At 32.7% G+C, this 23,779-nt stretch overlaps 1 protein-coding gene across 9 annotated transcripts in view; it reads left to right on the plus strand.

The window, feature by feature from the left end:
* The window catches only part of CSNK1G3 (casein kinase 1 gamma 3), a 99,041-nt gene that overhangs the window by 61,175 nt on the left and 14,087 nt on the right, over window positions 1–23,779 (plus strand). For 3 of the 9 annotated variants that reach the window (XM_045566282.1, XM_045566285.1, XM_045566283.1), the window contains exons 7-11: window positions 8,193–8,278; window positions 8,401–8,485; window positions 10,368–10,516; window positions 11,491–11,586; window positions 15,807–15,902. In XM_045566282.1, coding sequence (XP_045422238.1) covers window positions 8,193–8,278; window positions 8,401–8,485; window positions 10,368–10,516; window positions 11,491–11,586; window positions 15,807–15,902 — 512 coding nt within the window. The remainder of the gene's footprint in view (window positions 1–8,192; window positions 8,279–8,400; window positions 8,486–10,367; window positions 10,517–11,490; window positions 11,587–15,806; window positions 15,903–23,779) is intronic. The other 6 variants (XM_045566284.1, XM_045566287.1, XM_045566288.1 and 3 more) reach the window with 3 other exon arrangements.

Consider the following 23,779-nt stretch of genomic DNA (forward strand, 5'->3'; position numbering starts at 1 on the left):
GAAGAAAGAGGAACAGAGACAATGTGACTTTTTAATGTGATTTAAATTTGTACATATCTGATTTCTGTCCTCCTTGGTTTTCTTGGATTTTGGTGATTACTTTTAAAGCCTTATTCATTCTTCCATCCATCTATTCATTCATTCATTCTTGTGCATTCAAGGACTTCTTGCTTACATAAACTTTTCAAAATAGAGAATTTGGTCAGAAGAATATTGTATGGGTTTATAAGTATTTTTCCTTTTTGTAGACTGACACTGTATCAGATTTTAAAAGGAAAAAGATGTTTCTAATATGGGAGAATAGTGTAAAATGACACTAGGAATTTGCATCTTTATTGTTGCAGTATCTGTTGATCTTAACTAGGTAATTTATGTTCAGAAAGCAGATATAATGATTCACTATTGTACCTGTCTCATATCTCTTAATTGCCCAGGATAAAATCTCGATAAAGCTGTGTGTGACAGATATAGATATCCACGGTCTATTTGAATGAAAGCTTTCTTTAGTATTGTTATGTTGAATTGTTATTTTTGGGTCTGATCTGATCAAGTGTCTGCTTTTTAATATTTTCTTTAAAGACTTCTGTCAACTGCTTTGAACCTTATTTTATAATCTTCCTTTGTATCACTTTGTCCCCCTCTTTATGTCTTCTCTTACTGTAGTTATTTAAGTAAGTACTGCGTATTTTTCTTTGGTGAGTAGTCTTGAAATAAAAATCAATTCTTTTGTTTTTTAAATTATTATTTATTATTCAAGAATAAAAAGACTAGGATTTGAGGCATAAATTGGGAGTTGGTTGTGTTAATAAAAATCTGAGTTCCAAAGAAGAGTGATACTTTAAGCTTCTAAGTGGTAAGTAAGTTCTCTGAATAGGAGAGAAGGAATCACAGAATTATGGTGTTCCAAAAATGCCTTCTTTCTGTTCTATCATTCTGTGATGTGATTTATATAATTTAATGTCTAGGTTAATTGTCCAAATTCCTGAGGCCTGCTCTTTAAGCTACCCATACAACTTTTTAAAGTTTAAAAACATGTCTTTAGGCCGGGAGCAGCCTAGCACTCTGGGCGGCTGAGGCGGGTGGATCGCTTGAGCTCAGGAGTTTGAGACCAGCCTGAGCAAGAGCGAGACCCCGTCTCTACTAAAAATAGAAAGAAATTATTTGGACAACTAAAAATATATATAGAAAAAATTAGCTGGGCATGGTGGCGCATGCCTGTAGTCCCAGCTACTTGGGAGGCTGAGGAAGGAGAATCGCTTGAGCCCAGGAGTTTGAGGTTGCTGTGAGCTAGGCTGACTCCATGGCACTCTAGCCCAGGCAAGAGAGTGAGACTCTGTCTCAAACAAAAAAAGAAAAAAGAAAAAAAGAAGTTTAAAAAAAAAAAGTCTTTACCATACAATGAGCATAATTGGTTTTTTTCCTATGTTTCACAGCAAATATTTTTTGTATAATTAGTGTTATATAGTGGTAGTCTCATGATCAGTTGGAGAGTGTTAGGATGTATAGTTTTATCTAAATAAGTTTAGAGAAAATGCTATCTGTATTTTTTAATAGATTCTTTTTGTGTGTGGTTCTTTTGGCCTTCAAGTGTATTTTCTCATTTTGATATTGCATGTAGTATACCTACATACTGTAACGTATACCTACTGCTGGTAGCACTTTGAGTTTCTCGTCTTTTGATTTGCTACTTTTAACCCACTAAGCCAAACTTACTGCAATTATGTCTAAATTAAAAGTACTAGATTTCGAGAGAACTTCTCTAGGAATTAAGTGAATGTATGTGGTTCTGTTGCTCAGAAAACTCTTTTTTCTTAATTTGTAGGTTTTCTTGACGTTGCTAGATTAGGTATTTGGAATAGTGAGTAGTGAGTTGTTGCTGCATATTGTCTGGCATAATTGTATTTTTTCTTTTCCTTTTAGATTTTTGTTCTCATTCTTTAAAAACCCATCTTTATTATGTAATTTTGAAAAATATGAGCTAAATGAAATTTAAGGACGATGTATTTTTGTTTTTGGGGGATGCTAAGGAAAGTAACTTTTAATATTTTAGAAGGAAATACTAAGTAAAACATTTACTTGCTTATAGTAGATAATTTTTATTTTTTGTTTATAAGAAATGATTTAAACTTTCTTCAGGGAGACTCTTTGTTGTTTGAGCTCTGTTTTCGTATTTGTATTCAGTTTAACTCACATGCCTTTTGACCTCATTGTTTTTCATTTTGAAAAACAGAAATAGAAAATACAGTAATAAGTTTAATTTTGCAAATGTATACATGTATAGTAGAAAGTTTCCTGTTTCCATGGGAGGCATTGATGTATTTTTTTACATTGATAAATTTGAGTTAATGAAAAATGAAATATTTTTCTGTTTAAAATTGAAATTTCAGTTGAAATGGAAATAGTGCTAGACAGAGAAAAAAGTTGAGATATGAGAGTAGGATTCTTAAATAGAAAAGCATTGCAGAAGGTTTGCAATAAACATTTGATTAATTGATATGTTTGCTTTGCTTTCTAAAATGAAAACAGTGTGAGACAGGTAGGCTGAAAAGCTGTCCCTCCACTTATTTGGTACATAGTTTTGTAGTAGTCACTCAACCTTTGTCAGGTTTACATTCCTTATGTGGGATTACTAATGTCTACTTTCAGTGGTAGTTGTAATTTTAAAAGAGCATGTGTATGAAGCATAGACACATAGTAGGCTCTTAATATGTGTGGGTTTTGTTTATTTCATGTGATACCTATATTCCTGAAATTTTAATTGACTCTTTATATAACTTTTAAGTTGGTTCAAAGAAGCTATTTTAAAGAATCCTTAGTGATACCTACTGTAAAGCAGATTGTCACTTTCTAGTCTCTTTAGGTGCTTACATCAAGAGTTCCTATATTGATTCTTGGCTTTGTGGAAAAACGTCCATTTTCAAACAGGCCTTTGTAGTTAAGTGCTGTACAAAATGTGATCTGGGTTTAATAAAGCCAGATTACTGTTGGGAGATTTTTTTTCATGTAAAAGAACTGCTAACGACCTGAGGGTGGGGTGTTCCTTAGTTACTGTGTTTCTAAGAGAAAGCCTTCCTATGATTTCTATTACTTAATACGTGGTGAAATTTATTTCCAGATATGTCACTTGGGGAAAGAACACAAAGGAAGTAATTATGAGGGTACAGAGCATTTCAGACTGAGTTTCAGTAGTAGGTTTATTTTACTAGCTTGTATTTGTGGCTTGAATTTTTAAGTGCCTTGTAGGCTGTGAGACTAGTACTGTTCTCTGATAGAACCTCATAGGCGAGATCACCTTATGATCACGGCTTGTTGGCACTGTGATAACTAAAGCCCGCCTTGGATAGAACTCAAAGAGGCATTGCCTCTTATACTGAGATCCTCTCCGTATCAAAGAATCTTCCTGTAGGGATCAGTATACTTCTATATATACTATATTTAAGTCTTTTAAACTGTATGCTATAATATATGTCTTGCATATATGTTGATAAATGTATCCCTACATATTTCTTCTTTTTTTGATGCTTTTGTAAAGATACTGGTTTTTAAATTCAATTTCCAATTGTTCATTGCTAGTATAGAAATATAGTTGATTTTATATACTAACCTTGTATCCTGTAACTTGGCTAAAACTCACTACTTCTAGTAGAGTTTTTGTAGATTACATATACAGTCATGTTGTCTGCAAAGAAAAATAGTTGTATTTTTTTCCTTTGGAATCCAAATACCTTTTAATTTTGTTTTCCTTGCTTTTTTGTACTGATAAGAACCTCCAGTATAACACTGAATAGAGAGGGCAAGAGTGGACATCTTTGTTTTCTTCCTCATCTGGGGAGTGTCTTTTACCATTTAGAAATTGTTAGTTGTACCTTTTTTATAGCTGTTCTTTGTCAGGATGAAGCAGTTTCCTTCTATTCCTAGTTTTCTGAGAGGTTTTTTCTTTCCTTTATTATGAATATATGTTGAGTTTTGTCAAGTGCTTTTTCTATATTTGAGATGATCATACAATTTGTATCTTATGCTATTAATGTGGTGAATTACATTGGTTGATTTTTGAAAGTTAAATCAAACTTACATTCCCAGGATGAAACTTACTTAGTCATGATGCATTATCTTTTTAAGGATTTTGTGTCTGTTTATGAGGAATATTTCCTATAGTATCCTTGTCTTGTAATGTCTTTGTCTGTTTTTGGTAACATGGTAATGCAGTAAGTTGGAAACTCTTCTAATTCTGAGTTTGTGTAGAACTGATATTATTCCTTAACTGTTTAAGAGAATTCATCAGTGATGCCACCTGGGCCTTGGATTGTATATTGGGAAGGTTTTAAATTATAAATTAAATTTCTTTAATTGATATGGAGCTATTCACATTTTTTTTCTTCAGGTAATTTTGGTAATTAATAGCTTTCAAGGTATTTGTCCCATTCATCTAAGTTGTTGAATTTGTTGTATAATGTTGGTTCGTGATATTCTTTTATTGTTTATAGGATCTGTTCTGATGTTCCCTTTGTTGCTCTTATTGGCAATTTGTTTTTCTTTCTTTTAGCCTAGTCAGAGTATTAATGACTTTATTGAACTTTTCAAATAAATGGCTTTTGTTTTCAGTGGTTTTCTCTATTCATTGTCTGTTGGTCATAGTTTGGTCATTGACGCTTATTATTTTCTTCTTCTACTTATTTTGGGTGGTATAGATAAGAAGACAGACATAGATAAATTGGTCAAAATACAGAATCCAGAAATAAACTCATACATAGATGGTCAATTGATTTTTGAGAATGTTACAAAAGCAATGCAAGGGGAAAGGATAGTCTTGCCAAGAAACTGTGTGAGAATAACTATATATCAATATTTAAAAAATGAATCTAAACCCTTACCCTACACTCAAAAGCAAAAAACAAATGATAGCAAAAAACATACAACAACAAAAAACTTCAAAATGAATAATAGAGTTAAGTGTAGAAACCCAAAACTGTAAAATTTCGAGAAGAAAAAAAATAAGAGAATCTCTGTGATTGTGAGGTTAGTCAGAGATTTCCTAGATTAGACATAAAAAAGCATAAATAATAAGAGGAAAGAAACCCTGATAAATTGGACTTCATCAAAATGTTAAATTTCTGTTCTTTTAAAGATTCTCTTAAGAGAAAAAAAGCAAGCTATAGTCTTAGAGGGAGAAAGTATTTACAAAAACATATCTGAAAATGACTTGTATCCAGAATATACATGGAACTCATATCTTTTTAATAAGACAAATAACCCAATTTCAGAAATGGGCAAAATATTTGGATAAATGCTTCACAAAAATATGTATGTGAAATAAAACATGAAGTTCACCAACAGTAGTCACCAGTGATATGCAAATTAAATCATAGTATGCTAAGAATTTAAAGTCACTAAAATTAAAAAGACTTACCATACTAAATGTTGGACAGGCTCTGAAGCAACTGGAACTCTCATACATTGCTGTTGGAATGGCACAGCCCCATTGGAAAACAGTTCAGAAGTTTCCTATCAAATTAAGCCTACACTTACCATATGATGTAGTGGTCCCTCTCCTAGATATTTACCCAAGAGAAGTGAAAACCTTATGGAAAGATGCCCAAATGTCCATCAGTAGGTAAATAGATAAATCTATTATGCTGTACTACTCAGCAATAAAAAGTAATGAACTACTTACTGATGCACACAACATGAATGAATCTGGAAAACACAGTATAAGAATTCAGACATGAATCTATACTTTATGATTCCATTCTTGTGAAACTCTATTAAAAAACCTAATCTGTGGTGATGAAAACAGTTAAGTGGTTACCTGAGGCTGGAGATTGTGTGGGTAAGGGAATAATAGGCAAGAGACATAAGGGAACCTTTTCAGGTATTACAGAAATGCTTCCTGGCTGGGCGCGGTGGCTCATGCCTGTGATCCTAGCACTCTGGGAGCCGAGGTGGGAGGATTGCTTGAGGTCAGGAGTTTGAGACCAGCTTGAGCAAGAGTGACACCCCTCTCTACTAAAAATAGAAAAAATTAGCCGGGTGTGGTGGTGCGTGTCTGTGGTCCCAGCTACTGTGGAGGCTGAGGAAGGAGCATCACTTGAGCCCAGGAGTTTGAGGTTGCTGTGAGCTAGACTGATGCCACGGCACTCTAGTCTGGGGAACAGAGTAAGTCTCTGTCTCAAAAAAAATTAAAAAAAAAAAAAAAAAAAAAAAAAGCTTCTTAATTGTGGGATTAGTTTTGCAGTCGTGTGTGTTGTCAAAACTTATCAAACTGTCCCCTTATTGTGGGTATATTTTAATATATGTAAATTATGAATTATGCTTCTTATGTTGTTAATTATACTTCAGTGAAGTTTCTTTTTTAGTGGTTATTAAATCTGGCTGTACCTCAGAATCATCTGCTAAGCTTTTAAAATGTACATTCCTCTATCCCACTTCATACCCAAGGAATCAATTGCTAGCAGTAGGCCTGCTTATCTGAGTTTTTATAAAGTTTTAGAGGTGATTTGGATTCTCAGCTGGAGTTCAGAAGTATTTTTCTCTTTGCATGGCTTTTCATTCTTAAGACTCTCAGAACCTAATGAAGTGAAATTTTTGTTGTAAAAGTCAATACTAGTTTTATTCATGTTATTCATATCCCCACTTTCATTAGTGAATTTAAAATGAACTTTAAGTCCACTTTACTTATTTTAGAAAATTTAGCTATTTTTAATAGCATATCTTTACATTTTTATTACAGAAGTATAAGAAAGAAAAGAAAAATTCTCCATTTTACTACATTTTATGTGAAATGTGAATTTTGAGTTGAAGTCCCTTCTCTAGTTCTTTCATCTTATAGCCCTAATTACTATCAATTTTGATGCATATTCTTCTAGATATTTTCCCTATGCTTATAGAAAAGGGACATATACTTAATATTATATATTTTCAAATATTCTTTTCTTTCTTTCTTTAATTTTTAAATTTTTTGTAAAGACTGGAGTCTCTCTATGTTGCCCAGGTTGATCTTGAACTCCTGGCCTCAAGCAGTCCTCCCTAAGGCTTCCAGAGTGTTGGGATACAGACAAGAGCCACTGCACTTAGCCCTGTTTATTTATTTCAGTAGTATGTGTGTTGAGTGCCTGCTCTATGCCTGTCGTCACGCTGGCAGAAGAGACATCTGCTCTTCTGCAACTAGCAGTCTGGTGGAAGGATAGTGATTAAATAATAATCACACAAACATATATTTGTAAACTATAGCAAGTGTTATAGACGTATAGAATGTTTTGACAATACACATAGTAAAAATTAAAACCTTTTCTTACCCTTTCACCCTAGCTCAGATACATACATTGAAGTTTGCTTTTCCAAAAGCATGTAGTACTGCATCGATAGTGTGATGATTGTTCATTTGGGTAAAATATTTTGGACACAAATATCCTCTCAGTAAAGTATTATTTTTCTTTCATTGTTAGCATTTTGTATTATTTTAAAACATCAAGAAATTTTAACTATTTAACTTCAGTGTCAAAAATTTAAATATCATTGTCAGCAAATATTTATATAATGTCTCCTTGAGCCTTGGTCTATGATTGTCATGCAGTTATGTGCTATACAACATTTTGTTACTAAGATGACAACTTGAAAATGACAGTTTGTCCTAGTGGCATTTTTTGGTAATAGTGGAGGGATTATTAATGGTATATGTCGAACACAAGTGTTTCTTAAAATATATTATACACAATACTAATTGTGTTTAATGTCAGTGGAGAATATGTGTGATGGAAGTTTTGTGCTCATGTAAGTTTACGAAATGCAGTGTTAAAGAAAGTTAAACATTTTTAACTCTATATTTCTCAGAACCTTTAATATGTAATGTTCTGAATCTTTAAGTCAGAGCTATAGTACACAGTGACTCTATTTGCCCATGGAATTCTGTTTCCCTTGGCCTTTATTTCCATGAATAGAGATCTAAACAGATAAATAAATCTCTAATAGCATCTAAAAAATTATAATGGCATATTTTTAAGATGCACAATAATTTTAATGTAAAAACATTATCAGTTAACTAGACATGATTTTGTCATCTATAGCCACTAGATCTGTATTTTGTATTTATATATTGAACTTTTGGAAATTAGTTTATACATAATGAAAAAATCAGTGCTCCATTCTTGCGTCCTTAACTAGTAGAGAATAGTGAAATTTATGTTCTTATATTTCAGAGCAAAGTAGAAGAGATGATTTAGAAGCTTTAGGTCATATGTTCATGTATTTTCTGAGAGGCAGTCTTCCTTGGCAAGGCTTAAAGGTAATTGTTTTTGTGTTTCCTTACTGAATTTCCTAAAATGTTAACATTTATTAAGGTCCTCTCTTCCAGCTCAATAATTCTAAAATTACCACATTCTCAGAATTCTTTTGTTTGTGTTTTAGGCTGACACATTAAAAGAGAGATATCAGAAAATTGGAGATACAAAACGAGCTACACCAATAGAAGTGTTATGTGAAAATTTTCCAGGTAATGAATAATGCCAAATTCATTCATGTACTTAAATACAGAAAAGCTGAAGTGCTAATTATCATTGCTTAAGTTTATAAACACTTTTTTTCATGCTTTAAAAAAGTGAACTCAAAATGTGATTTAAAAGATGTCAGCATTTGATGCATAGCCCATAGCAACAATCTGTATATTTTCTTGCAAAGTGGTATTAATGGAAGAAAATCCCATCTTTTAATAATATTGAACAATACTAGCTGATGTAATATTTCCTTCAGTTACATACTTTTAATAAGTTAAAGTATTTGCTAAAGAATACCAATTATAAAGTTATAGTGTACAATGTTAGTCATTTAGGTCTTAGTGTCAAGTTCAAAGGATGTGTATGAAGTATGATTTATAGTTTAGTTTTCAAATTACAATAAAATCTTACCTTTCTAGTTTTAGGCTAATTTCACATTGGGGAGCTGTATGCATTTATGAAAATAATTTTGTTTTCAAGTAGGTTTATGGCAACTCAAACCAACAAAATTTACTTCTGGGTTCTAAATCAATTAAGGAATAAGGATGTTATTGTTAATGGATTAAAATACCTGCTGTGATTTGTGCAGCAACGTTAAATGAAAAGGGAACTAAATTTGCAGATTTAAGACTGAGTTCCTGTCTCATTTCAATATTTACTGGTTGTCCTGTACATTGCTGGCATTATTGTTGTAATAATAATATCATCAATATAATCTAAATAGCTCTTTCTCAAGGCTGCTTATATTACTTATTGACAGCAAACTTTAATTATATATTTTTTTCTTGCTGTAACATCTAGAAGTAGAAGATTTTAAAAATATTGGTTGATAGTACTAGGAGTGAAGGTGTAGACAGAGCTGGCTGTGATTAAAGAAGCCTATATAAAGGCAGGAAAAATGGGAGTGCCAAAGTAAATTAGCCAGGTGATTAGCTAGGAAGTGGGTAGTGGGAAAGTCACCATGTGACGAAGATCACTGGATACTACTTTTCTTGCCCATTGTGCTGGGTGTAATACTTACTGGCTGCCAGTGAATCAATTGGAAGAGAAAAGCAGCTAGGCATAACCTGCCATCTCTTACTATAGTGATTGTACCTTTAGGGTGAAGCACTCTGTTTTATTAATTGCTCACCATTTTACCTGTTGGCTTTTATGGTTTTTTCTTCTTTTCTTTCTGGAAAATATGACCTTTTAAAAATATATATATATATATATATCTCTAATACATTTGGGAATTATAGGGGTCTATGGAGATTTGTCTATTACCAAATAATTGTTAAGTATATGACTAGAAATTAAAAGAAAACTTACAGTGTGCTCCTGTGTTACTGTTTTTGAGATCTGTTTTAGCTTTATTTTGCTAGTGTAATTTGTTAGAATACCACTCATAGCCAAGGTTAAGAATTTGAATTCTCTGTTCGTCTGTGTATGTCACCGGTTCTAAAGGAAATCCAGCAAGCTAGTGCAGATGCTTTTGTATAAGTCAATTTCCACCAACATTTAAATAAATTTTTAAACTCATGAACTGAGTGTGATGCTTTGTGATTAATCATGCATTATTCAGCTGCTAATTTTAACCTCTAATACTACCCAATATTAAAAATAATATTATAAAATAAAAATTTTAGCTTTTCCTAATGAAATGAAGCAAAAATAGTGGTTGTTAAACTAAACTTCTCCCATTTCTTTTTTCTCTATTTGCTTTCCTCCTTTCTTTTCCCTTTTTATTTTGTCTTAATTAAACTCAGAAAATTTTAAGTTGCAATAGGATTTTTTTTACTTTTCCATGTTTTTATAATACAATGTGTTTTTAGACATTTAAATAATTTTATTATTGAGTATAATAGAAGTATAGTCAAATAATTTTTATATTTTTTCTAGAAGAAATGGCAACATATCTTCGTTATGTAAGAAGGCTAGATTTTTTTGAAAAGCCAGACTATGACTACCTAAGAAAGCTTTTTACTGACTTGTTTGATCGAAAAGGATATATGTTTGATTATGAATATGACTGGATTGGTAAACAGTTGGTGAGTACTCTATGCCAGCAGTCCCCAACCTTTTTGGCACGAGGGACCATTGTCATGGAAGACAATTTTTCCATGGACTGGGGTGGGGGGTAGGGGGGAGGATGGTTTTGGGATGGTTCAAGCACATTACATTTATAGTGTACTTTATTTCTATTATTATTACTTTGTAATATATAATGAAATAATTACACAACTCACCATAGGTTGGTGCCCCCTCCTCTATGCTATGCAGTAAGACTATAGTATTTATCTTCTTTTTAATAGTACAGATTCTTCAATTTAAAAGAGTTGAGAACAAATAACTTTTTAAAAGGATTCATTTTATTATTTTGGGGAGGGACATTTCGTCTGGTAGTGCCCATATTAGTATTCTTTAAATTTTGTAAAAGTCCTACGTTTGGATTCTCTGCTTTTTAGAGTGATGGGTTATTTTGAACTTTTCATCCTGATTTAGTTCTTAATGTCAAAGATACTCTTTTTGTATAATAGTCTCAGTACTTTAATACTTTAATACCTTGATGAGAATTAAAAATTTTAATAAGCCTCTTCTCTGAGTCAGATATTGAAAATAATTAATTTTATTATTTTTTAAACTATTTTAATTTTTTAAAAATAATTTATTCTATTTATACATTAGCTTTGGAAATGAGAGACATAACCAAATATATTTTTATTGTTTTGAAATGAAAAAGTAACCTAAAAATAATGACAGTATTAGAAGGCTTTTTGTAAATATAAAATAAATACTTATAAAGTATTTAAATATTTAAAAACATTTTAAAAAGTAGCTATATTCTCTTTGCTTTACCTTGTTAGCTTTAACAATGTATTTTGAGAATATCTTTTCTTAAAGCCTTAATTTATGTAACAGTGTCTTTTATTTTTTCCTTGATTTTTTTAAGCAGCTAAATAAATGATTTTAAATAAGATTTCTGAAGTAGAATGTATCGATACCAATTTTTATTGTATTGTAGCCTACTCCAGTGGGTGCAGTTCAGCAAGATCCTGCTCTGTCATCAAACAGAGAAGCACATCAACACAGAGATAAAATGCAACAATCCAAAAACCAGGTTTGCTGCTCTTTTAGATATGAAATATCTTTCTTTCGGTATTGAAACACATACTTTTTTCTTCAATAAATAAAACAGATTGAAGGATTAAAAATACATATATTTTTAATAAACTGTTTCTCCTAATTTTACTATTTATTAGTTTAATAATAACATTAAAATGTTTAATCATAAATTCCTAATTAATGGTATAAATTCATGTAAACTTTGAGTAATATTTGATATTCTATTAGTATGAAACTATTTGGATACCATATTGGAATGAATTGTAAGAGTACTTGATCTGGCCGGGCGCGATGGCTCATGCCTGTAATCATAGCACTCTGGGAGGCCAAGGAAGGAGGATCACTTGAGGTCAGGAGTTCGAGACCAGCCTGAGCAAGAGCGAGACCCCATCTCTACTAAAAATAGAAAGAAACTATATGGACAGCTAAAAATATATATATATAGAAAAATTAGCCGGGCATGGTGGCGCATGCCTATAGTCCCAGCTACTTGGGAGGCTGAGGCAGAAGGATCGCTTGAGCCCAGGAGTTTGAGGTTGCTGTGAGCTACGCTGATGCCACGGCACTCTAACCTGGGCAACAGAGCAAGACTCTGTCTCAAAAAAAAAAAAAAAAAAAAAGAGTACTTGATCTTACTATACTCTAATTTAGTTCAATAAATTGTTTATTGAGTTTCTGCTATTTACAAGCCTCTGTTCTACACACCGTAGATATGTAGAAGTAAGGAAGACAGTATAACCTGTAAGAAATGGTTTTGTGGCAAGTGGCTAAAAGCAAGATTGTAGTTATGAGCTCACTCAGACTGTAGAGTCAGATGTACATGGATGTGGCTTGACCCTCGGCAAATTAATCTTCCAAAGCCTCAATTTCCTCTTTTATAAAATGAAGATAATGCATGTTAATTCCTAGCATATAAGAAGCTTTCAATGTCAACTCTTGTGACTGGTGTTGTTATTATCATGCTTATTACAATAAGTACACAAACAACTACATTTCAAAGCAGAATAAGGTATATGAAATATCAGTAAAGTGTCATAGAAGATCACATGTGGGGATCTATAAAGATTTTAAGGAGCATGTTCTCACTTATAAGTGGGAGCTCAATACCGTGTACACATGGAAGCAAAGTGTGAAATGATAGACATTGGAGACTCAGAATGGTGGGAGGGCGGGAGAGGGGTGAGGGATAAAAAGTTACTTACTGGGTACAATGTACACTATTCCGGTGATAGATACACTAAAAGTCCAAACTTCATCACTATGCAATGTATCCATGTAACAAAATTGCACTTTGTACCCCTTGAATTTTTACCAATAAATTTCTACAATTGGAAAAAAAAAATCTAAGGAAAAGGTGGCTTTTGAGATAAACCTGAAGAATGAATGGAATTTTTAAAGAGAAATGAAGGAATAAGGCATTTGGGGAGTAGTAAACAATAAAAAATATGAAACATAAGTTTAAAAATGTAGAGTTGGTTTAAGGAATTGGAATTTGCTTGGAGCAGAGAGTAGGTAGAGACGGATTAGATGGAGAACAGAGAGTAAGTTTGAGAAGAGGCATGGAAGATCGGTTGAGAGTGAATGGTTCATGTTTCCTGGGTAAGGAAATAGAAAGATGTTGAAATTTTTGAGCAATGTTTTCATTTCTTTTTTTTTTGTAAAAAGAAGTTTTATTGAAGATGTCTTTGACTTAAAAATTTTGCTGTCACCCTGAGTTTAAAAAGTGTCTAGTAGTTTTCCGTTATAATCCTTTTTGGAGAAGGATAACATGTTCTCCTTTTTTACTTTTATATTGTGCATTCTATCAGAGTACAGGCCAAGGCTAAAACAAGAAATGAAAATCAAAGGAAAGACCACCGCTTATTAAAAACTATAGTAAAATAAAATGCTGTACTTTAGGGGGTATTTAACAATATTATATTATGCTATAAAGTATAGCCAATTTAAAAGATTACTTTTAAAATTTTGACTTAGAAAAATTGGGACAGTAAAGGGCCTTATATGTAAATTCATGTATAAATTAAAATTAGTTGATAGCTTGGGCACTCTGATAAGATGCTGTCTATAGAAAGAAACTGCTCAGAAGTTGAGACCTGAGTTTGTGTTTTATAAACCAGAGTCAGTTTCTTGAATGTATTTGGAAGAAGATTAATAATTGGTATTCTCTGAAGTTCTTCATTTGAGCTGTTAGGTATTATAATAAGTGGAATTCTTCTTTTATTGTTGAATTAAATTATAAGTTAAATATTTTAGACTTTTAATTTTATACATGGTTTGGACATATCTTACTAGCTATATTGTAAGCTCACTGAGGGTGGGAACCATATCTTATTTGTGCAGTTGTTATTGAATTAAATGTAGGAAAATCCTTTAGGATAGACCTACATCTTTAATTTGAGACCTAAATGTACAGATTCTCATCATGACAAGAAAGTTGGGTATCTAGAAAAAACTCTTCTTAAATATCTGTGTACCAGTAAATAGTTTAAGTTTTAGGAGACACCCACAGTACAAAATCCCAAAGAAAATAAAGGTTAATTCTTTCAAATGACTGAAACCTTTGTAATGGCTTCAGATAAATGGTAACCTAGGGTCAGTGGGTTGAAGTTTAGGGCATCATGAAATTCTGTGTAAAATGATGGGTGTGTTTAATTGTTTAGTCTGAGGAGAGGGTGCATAGCTTTTGCTATATTCTTAGAGAGTTCCATGACTCCAAAATGTTGCCTATTGCCGTAGATACTTTTCTCAATTTTAGCATTGTTTTCATTCTTTATCTCATCTAGATTTGATTTTATGTATTAATAATTTATTTCAATTCAAGCTATAAATCTGTTAAATTCTGGTTATGAATTGGAATGTTTCATGAAAAGACATTAGAGAATTATCATAATTGTTTTGATGACATACTTCGTGCCACACAGTATGTCATTTTGGATTGTACAATTTAATTGAGAAAGCTTAGTGCAAGATCATAGATTCATGTGTCTACTTGAATTTAACATCTTTCCCCTAGAAGGTGGCTCTGGCCACCAATCTGCTTAGGCTCCCTGTAGCCCAATGTGCTTGGTACTTTGTGGCAAGATTTTCTTGATTTTGGTTGAAAAAGAAAGAAAGAAAAGAGCACTGAAGGCTTTAGAATATGTGTAATTGTGGTGAGGAGCTAGGTAGTATTTATTATTGTAAGAACAGGAGGCTCTGAGTTAGAATTTCTGCTGTACTCCTTGCTAGGTCTGTGACCTTAGGGAAATGCTTAACATCTCAGTATCTTCATCAGTAAAATGTGAGTTGCTGCTGTCTATCTCAAAATGAAATAGCACATATAAAGTAGCTAATGCAGAACCAAACACATAATAAAACTTAAATATTGTATTCTTCTCCTTTCTTTTGATTAGTGCTGTTCACATTTTCTTGAAGCATAGAAATTGACCTCTATTAAGAAACTACTCTTAATTCTACTAGTAGATTATTATGTTCGTGGTTATTGCCATGCAGATTTGCCAACAGATCTGAAAACACTAAGAATTTTTATCCTGTTTCATGGAAATGGGTTCCTTAATTTGAACCAGATAAAAAGAGATCAAAGAAGTAAAGGGATTCACATGTGTAGAATTGTCACTTTTAAAAAAATTTGTTTGTTTGGTCTTATTCTCATAGTATTCTGTATAGTGCTTCTCTTTTTTCAAAGAACTTTTCTGTTTTCTCATGTTATCCTCACAATCAGAAATGGAACTAAGCACGAGAGAAATTTTTTCTAGGATCTCAAGCACAGTTATTCAAGGATGATCATTTTTATCTTCTTAAAAATATTTATCAGAAAACCACTGGGGACCTGTACCATCAAAAAATACAGTGGATGGCCTTTTAGAGTGCTCATGACTTATTTGGAGTGCTTTCCTGGGCGTGTCATTTTTATCTTTTTGATTCTTTGTTAACTTCATTTATTAAGTTAGAGGGTGAAATTTATGATATCTAAAGTCCTTTTACTTCTAAAATTTTATGGTTCAATTTTATTTTTATTATTGATCGTTACACAGTTTGGCAGTTTAAAATCTCTCCATATTCCACATGCAAAGATAACTATACCTATGATTCAGAATAGTAAGGATATTTTAAATTTCCTTTTATATGTTTGTTTTATATATTATAAGGATGAGATGTTTAACATATTGGGTTTCTCTTCTTCCATGCATGCCATATGCATTAAATAAATGGCAGTCGGCAGACCACAGGGCAGCCTGGGACTCCCAGCAGGCAAATCCCCACCATTTGAGAGCTCACCTTGCAGCAGACAGACATGGTGGCTCGGTACAGGTATTTTCTGATTTTTGCATGAGTGATTATTTCCCAAATTTATACAACTAACCCTTTTTTGGAACTCATGGCATGATTACATATCCTAATGGAAAGTTTGTTGCTGAACTCTACCCATAATTCTATCCTTTGTTATTTAACTAAAAAAACAAAATTAACATGGTCTAGGAAGACCACCAAGATTTGCTTTTCTTCATTTTTGCAAGTATATGCAACAATATTTAAGTCATACTCAAACAGATTAGAAAAACTGTGTTACTTGAAATATGTGTTAAACCTGATTTTACAATAATAGCCTCAATCTTTTTTAATGCTTTAAGTCTGCAGTCCCTAAGCCCCAGCCACGGACCTGTTAGTTAGGAACTGGGCTGTGCAGCAGGAGGTAAACGGGGAGAGCAAGCGAAGCTTCATCTTTGAGGCTTCCTGTGTATTTACAGCTGGTCCCCATTGCTTGAATCACTGCTTGAGCTACCCCTACCCCCGTCCATGGAAAAATTGTCTTCCATGAAACTGGTCTCTGGTGCCAAAAAGGTTGGGGACCACTGCTTAAGTAATATGACATTTTTGTATCTTTTCCCTTTCATTGATTTTGCCTCCTTCAAACTTAAGCCAGTTAAATAGATATCTTTTTGTATCCTTTGTACTCAGAATGTACTTTCTAGTTAATTGGTCAAATAAACTTGACCCTAAATTTTATAATAGAATATTTTGCTTTCATATTTGTAGAAAATATCAGATGGAGAAAATAATTTTAATGACAAGTATTAGTTAAATACTCCCTTCAATAAATTGGATATTCATATAAATTTAAAGCAGTCGCTTATTTATGATTTGTCCCTTTTTTACACACTTAGAGACAGCTACGATACTCAACCCTCCTATGCCCCCTAAATTTAAATCATTTATATGTATTATAGAAATAGGGAAAGATTACTAAGTCTCTTATGTCTTTTAAAATACTGGTGTAAGGTATTATAAAAGCTAGCTTAAAATTATTGCAATAACAAATGTTAATACATTTTAATTTAGAATCTTTTTTTTTATATTTTGATTTTTTTCTCTGCGTATTTTCACTTGAAAATTTTCCATTATGTTTTATCAGGTTTGCATTTTTCTTTATATATATATTTAATCAAGTGATTTATACTCTGGATTTTATTCTTTCTTGATTTGAACTCTAAAAATTAATTCATAATTAAATCTTATGAGCTCTCATGTTTTTCTCACCATTAAATTTTAGAGGTAATTTAAATTATGTAATCAAATATTTTTGTAGAATTTTGAAGTTTGTGGAATTTTCAGTAATATGTGATATAAATATTTAAATAGTTCTGTGAGAGTCCAGAGTGAAGGACTCAAAGGCAAGGATGCCTGAATTATAATAATTTTTTGACCTCAATTCATATTATTGGAAAAGCTAACTGAGCAAATTATACTCAATTTGCATAACACAAACTGAATTGGGTATGTATCTGTATGTGTTTACATGTTTCTAAGTTTGTGTGTATGTATTATAGGAAGTGTTTTGCTCAGAGAAATCTGCAACAATTAAGGCATTATTAGAAAGCTTTCCTACCACTTCTGTACCACTGCCACAAATTTATTTTCTTAGCCCCTTCTTACTCTTATGCGATTCTCAAAGGTGGCTCATGGAATCCCTTTGCACTGTCAAGGGTAAATGAATTTGATTGTTGGCTTAATTACTCCAATACTTCATGTTCTGTTGTTTCACATGTTTTCACAGAGGTATTTAAACTTTGTTCATTTCTCATTTCTCTCTAAAACTTTTCTGCCTATGGAGACTACATCTAATTTCATTCTAATATTCAAGAAGTGATCAATTTGACTTACTAGAATTTCAGTATAACATAAAATAAACACTTAGGTAAACAAACAATATATATACTGTTTTCATGGACTTCATGAATGTATTTTATAATATTAACTGACCTGTTATGATGGACATTTAAGACATTTGATTTTCATGAAAAATTTACCATCAGCCTAAGTAGGATCATGCCTGAATCTTGTCCTGTTCCAAAATAAAGACTGAATTTATTTATAATTTATAGTCTATACACTTTCAAAATTATTACAAAATTATGAATTAAAACTAATGATAATATGAGGAAAGAAAAGTGCTTAAAATCTGAGCTAATGTGATTATTATAATTGAATACTATATTTTATTTTGGACAAAGGCAGAGAGAGAACTATATGTTCTATGATTCTCATTGTCTGATAAAGGGAAGAGATAAGGAGAAAAAACTTTTTACTAATACAAAAGTATGAGAGGAATTTGCCTTAGGGTTCTTTGTGCAATGGTCATTAAACCACCTGTTGAACAAGTTTCAAGCATTGGCTTTGCAGGAGATGCAAAGATTTTATATGGCAATTAAAAAAAATATGCTCAAGTACTAAGGGCATATCATCAAATAGCTTTTCAGGAGAGAGATTTCCATGATAAATAGATAGCTATGTGGTAATGAAATGTGGTATAGATTTAGGATATTCAGAAACAGAATCAGCAGTTACCTAAAATGAGCCATTCTGGACCTATGCTTTCTTCCCTAATCTGTCACTGTACTCTTTTCCATGGAACTGACAATTGCTCTCAGTGCAGCACTCAAAAGCATTCCAGACTGTTGAGAGCTGACATCCAAGATGAAACCTCTTTCAATTTTTGACGTACAGGAAGATCTTCATATATTTGTTATTTCAGTTGTGCTCTTAATAGAAACTATTAGCAGAGTCTAAATTTGAACTCCGTGCCTTTCCAGAATTATTATGTAACAGACCAGACATACAAGTTACCAAGTTGGTGACATTGTGGTTAAGTGCACAAGCTCTGAAGTCATAGTTCAGTTCAAATTCTGTGCCTGAGAATTATTTATCAGTAAATTGAGGGTATTAATAGTACCTCTACCTTATGGTTTTGTTGTGAAAATTTAATTTTAAAAAAGTATTTTGCATAGAAGTTGGGGCTTAGGAAGTGCTAAGTAAGTACAATCTATTAATTTTGCAAATTAAGAAACTTGACTAGTATTTTTATCTGTCTCTGGGAAGTGAAGTATAGCAGTACAATAAAAAAACCATTGCTAAATGGAATTTTCCTAATTTTATTCTGTCTCTTTAGTGAAGTCATGTTAATTTACTAAGCAGAAGGATACAGCTATACATTTGATAAAATTTTCCCAGTCAAGAGACTAAGAATAATATTTAGCTATCCAAAGACTTTATTTGAATCTATTCGTGGCCTGTGTGCATTCTGGAAAACCTCTAGGGGAGTCAGCTGTGCCCCACTCTGTTCCTCCTTAGAATCATTGGTAATAAACACGGTTGAGAAACTTAGACCTACAGCATTCAGTTTCTTGGCTGTTATCCAGCGAATATTTATATAAATGTTTACTAGGTGATAGGCATTGTTCTAGGTTCTTTGAATGAAAGGAAGAACACGCAGACATGGTGCCTGTGTCCATGGGGCTTTCAGTCAGCGGAGAAGGCTGACGAGCAGGCAGGGTTCGTGGTGGAGACATCACAAAGTGCTAGAAGGTTATAGAGGAAAAGCACCTAACCTGAATTAATTGGGTCAAGATTTCCTGGGAAAAGTGATATCTAAGTGGAGACCAGAAGAATCAGTAGGAGTTAATCAGCAGAAGAAGGTAGAGGGGTCAAGAGAGGAGTGTATGTATACCAGTCAGAGAAGACAACGTGCGTAAAGTTATGGAGGAGAGAGAGACACTTTGAGGAGCTCATGTCTTCAGTCAAGCTGGTGTTGTTGAGAAATAAGACCAAGAGGTAGGAGGAAGCAAATCATGAAGAATCCAACAGATCTTGTTACTAAATTTGGACTTAATTCTGAGGATATTGGGTTAGCCATAAAGAGAATTAGATAGGGGGCCAAATTGATCAGATTGTTGTTTTTTGAAGATGACTTTCATTGGAGACTAGCATTAAAGGGACTAAGTCAGGGACATAGCCATCAAGTCTGTAGCTGAAGAAGAATAATGGGTCGTGGAGATGAAGAGAAATGAAAAGATTTGAAAAATAATCCAAAGGTAGAGTTGAGTTGAGGATGGGAGCTGAGGAGAAAGGAAGAATTCAGTTATTCTGTTTTGATGTGTTTCTACTTGGCAAATGAAGAGCACCAAAATTAGGGCTTAAAATGTACCACTGGCAGCAGATAGTGGTAATCTCTATTTCCTTTGTACCTGTGCTTTTCACTGTAGCACAACTCCATTGAGCTCAATGCCAACTGAGAATCTGATCCTATAAAGCTGAGAGGTGACTGTAAGTAGAGGGAAGAAGACAAATATTAAGGATGCTACCGAAAAACTATTTTACACGGTATATAGTATACCTCCCGATTGTTTGGAAATCTGGTATAGTTAGGGGCAGCCTTTGGTCTGAATCTAAGTAATTATGTGATTCTCAGCACCTGGGGGAGAAACGGGTAGAATCGCAAATAGTACAGACATGTGCATCAAGGCATTGTTGAAGAAAATGAAAGAGTAATGTTAATTGTTGTAATGAACATTCTGATGTTTTAGCTGATAAAGCATCAGAAGTACAAATACAGGTGATGATAATGCAAAAAGGATTAGACAAATGTGTTTTGAGATGGTAATAAAACATATATGCATAGTTAAAAATCAGAGAAGTACTAGGTAACATGTCTCAGTGAGTTTTCAATTTTGCTAATTGTGAATGCTGACCTTTCTAAAACATTTCTAAAATTAGTTTCAGTCTTCTCTATCATATCTCTGAAATGACAGAGTTACAAGGATCAAAATCAAGTACCTATTCCAATCATAGTTTTCTGGGGTACTGAAATCTGCAAAAGAGAGGTGGAGTTACTTGCCTTTATTACTTAAACAGATTCCAGTTCATCTCCTTTAGTTTAGTTTAGGAAATTCCCTGTCTAGTTATTACCTGGTAAATCAGGATTATGAATTTATTTTGGTATTCTTTTACAATAACATTAACATCTCCAAAGACTGGAATGCTCAAAGAAAATAATGCTCTAATTAATGCCTCTGTAAGTGAAAGTTAAATTGAAAATTCATTTTGGTTTATCTTTGTTGAAAGTCAGTAAGAATGTCACTATGCTTTGGGGTCATCTTTTGGAATATCAAGAATATTAATTATAACTCTAGCTATAGTTTTTAGAATATATAAAAAAGTTGGTTTCATATAGTACATGTGTATCCCAGCACAGGTTTAGTAAACCCTTTGGAAATTACTCTTTTAACTATATGTCATTTATTAGTGTGCTTTATTATAGATGCCTTTTAGAACAAGCTGAGTATACAAATAAAATATATAATGTTTTAATATTTATAATACATTTATTGGATGGATGGAGATTTGGGTAATATAGTAAGTCTCTACCATGCAGTTGGTAAACCATGCTTACAAGAAATGAAATAGAAATTAGGAAGATAGTAGTATAACTAATTTGTGTGAATTCATTATATTTGGAAAATATATTAATTGGCTTTTAAACATCACTGACTATAAAGATACTATGTGTTATCTCTGTACTCTAAAGTCTGTGAGAATGATGTCTTTTGGAATTAGATTTGGCAGGCACCTGTGAAGTGAACCATTGTTTATCTCTCACACTTACCTATGGGCTATTTCCTCAAAAGCTCTCTTAAATTCTGACAGTAAAACTTTGCCTTTTTTTTTAACTTAAAATAAGAACTGTGCTAACTTTTTTGTCAAATTTGGAATGTCAGAAGAAATTTCTTTAACAACAACAACAAACCCGTAAAACATCTGAATTATTTTTTGAAATGTCAAACCTCAGAGGATCTGTCATTTTTTATACACTTTTATTAAAGAAATCAGCCTGATGAACACTAATATTTCGGAGGCTTTTATCTTCTAGTTCAAGTTATAATTCTAGAAATGTCACCTAAATAGAATCATTCTTTAGAATTTGGCTTATAAAAATAATTTATATATATTTGTTTGATTGATTGATTCAGGCTTCTCAGAATATGATGACACATTATTTACAATATTATGTGTTTGTCTTTCCTTTGTAAAAAGACCACTAATTTTAAGTGAAAAGTTTTAATACCATGATACACTGTCAAGTCACTGGTGTTAAATAGGACAACTTTATAGGGGACAACAGCAGTATCTTATCTTTACTCTGTTACCACACAGATTCTATTCTGACTTTGGATACTGGCCTCTACTTAGAGTGCTAGAGAATCTGAGAAACCCTGAAAAAACAACTTCTTTCTGAAAGTTGTTACTTCTTTCTGATCTAGTTCTGGTCAACCAGGCAAAATGGGATTTGAAACATTTCAATAAAATAAAGTTTACTAAAGTTAGATTTAAAAGTTCTTCATTTGTGAACTGAAATAAATCAGATTATATAATTATAATGTATACATGGTTAGTGTTCCTGGAAAAGCTATAGTTACTGTTGCTGGAATTTAGAATACCTGGGGTTTAAATTTTCAGTTATGCTTCTTAAAATAAGGGAAGACATGTTAGAGGAGCTGCCTGTAAGTTGAAGTGGAGTCCCTCCAGCTATCTAGGGCCATTGAACAAAAGGGAGAAAAAGAAACCTGTTAAATAGTATGTTGAGGGAAGAACAGTGAAAATTGTTCAGTTAACTGGTTTGATTATCTATTGTATACAAGGCACTCTGTTCATTAAATGTAGTGAAGAATATATAAGATAAGAATACTCCTTTGTAACTACTTTCCATTTTAGTGCAGAGGTTCTGACATTTTTGAAATTAAAAATAACCAAATTATGTTCAATAATTAGAACAAATTATTTTTAAATGTTTTCAGAAGAGGAAGAAATAAAGAGAAAAAATTGACAGCTCTATAGAATGACAGAAAGGGGGAAGCAAGTGCTCCAGAAACAGAGAGGCACACTTAGATTTAAGAGTATTCTTTTCCTTGGATTGCCTCTGAAGATGATCAAGGCAGTTTTACATGTTTTCGGCTGTAGGCACAAACGCAGTATTCATTTTTAAGTACTTATTCTACATAGGATACAGGAAACTGAGTTTCCATAATTCCCAAATTAACTCAAATATGTTGGTTGGTTTCTAGTTACTTTTCTTGGAGTTGGGGAGAAGGGCCTTCCTAGAGTTGAGGAGAGGGGCGTATTTCTCCACACTAGAATATCAGATCTACAGGAGCAGGAGTGTTGATTAGTCTGTCTTGTTTACCGTGGTATTCCAAGTACCTAGAACAGTGCCTGGCATGTTGTAGACTCTCAGTAAAAACTTTTGAATTAATTACATTTTAGAAATGTAAGGTTCTATAAATAGTGCTTTTAAGTCTAATAGGCAGCTGTCAACTCTGGTGCCCATGCCTTTGATATATGAACTTTTTTTTTTTAAATAGATAGTGGTTAGGGGGAGCATCAAAGATGAGTCTTAGATTTTTGATTCTAGAAGTCTGGGAATATGGTGGGGCTTTAAATGAAACAGGAACCATAGAAGATAATAGATTTAAGAGGGAGTAGGATAAGTTTAGTTTCAGAAATACAGAGACTGAGATGGCAAACTTGGCCCAGGAAACTGAAGATATGGGTGAGTGGTTACATATGTAACCACCTTTACATAGAGGTGGTACTTGAAGCCATGATTATAGATGAAACTATTAATAATGCAATAATGATGACCACCATTTATTGAGCTCTCGCTATATGCCAGGCACTGTGCCTTATATTGATATTTATGTATTAATTTGATTTCATCCTCATATCAACCTTGTTAAATAGATACTCCTCTTTCCCATTCCATAGTTGAGAGTACTGAGGTTTAGCAAGATAAAGTGTCTTTCCCAGTGTCATGTAGATGATAGGTGGTAGAGCTAGGTTTTGAGTCTAGACCCATC

This window comes from Lemur catta, chromosome 12, assembly GCF_020740605.2.
Source record: "Lemur catta isolate mLemCat1 chromosome 12, mLemCat1.pri, whole genome shotgun sequence".
Taxonomy (NCBI): Eukaryota; Metazoa; Chordata; class Mammalia; order Primates; family Lemuridae; genus Lemur; species Lemur catta.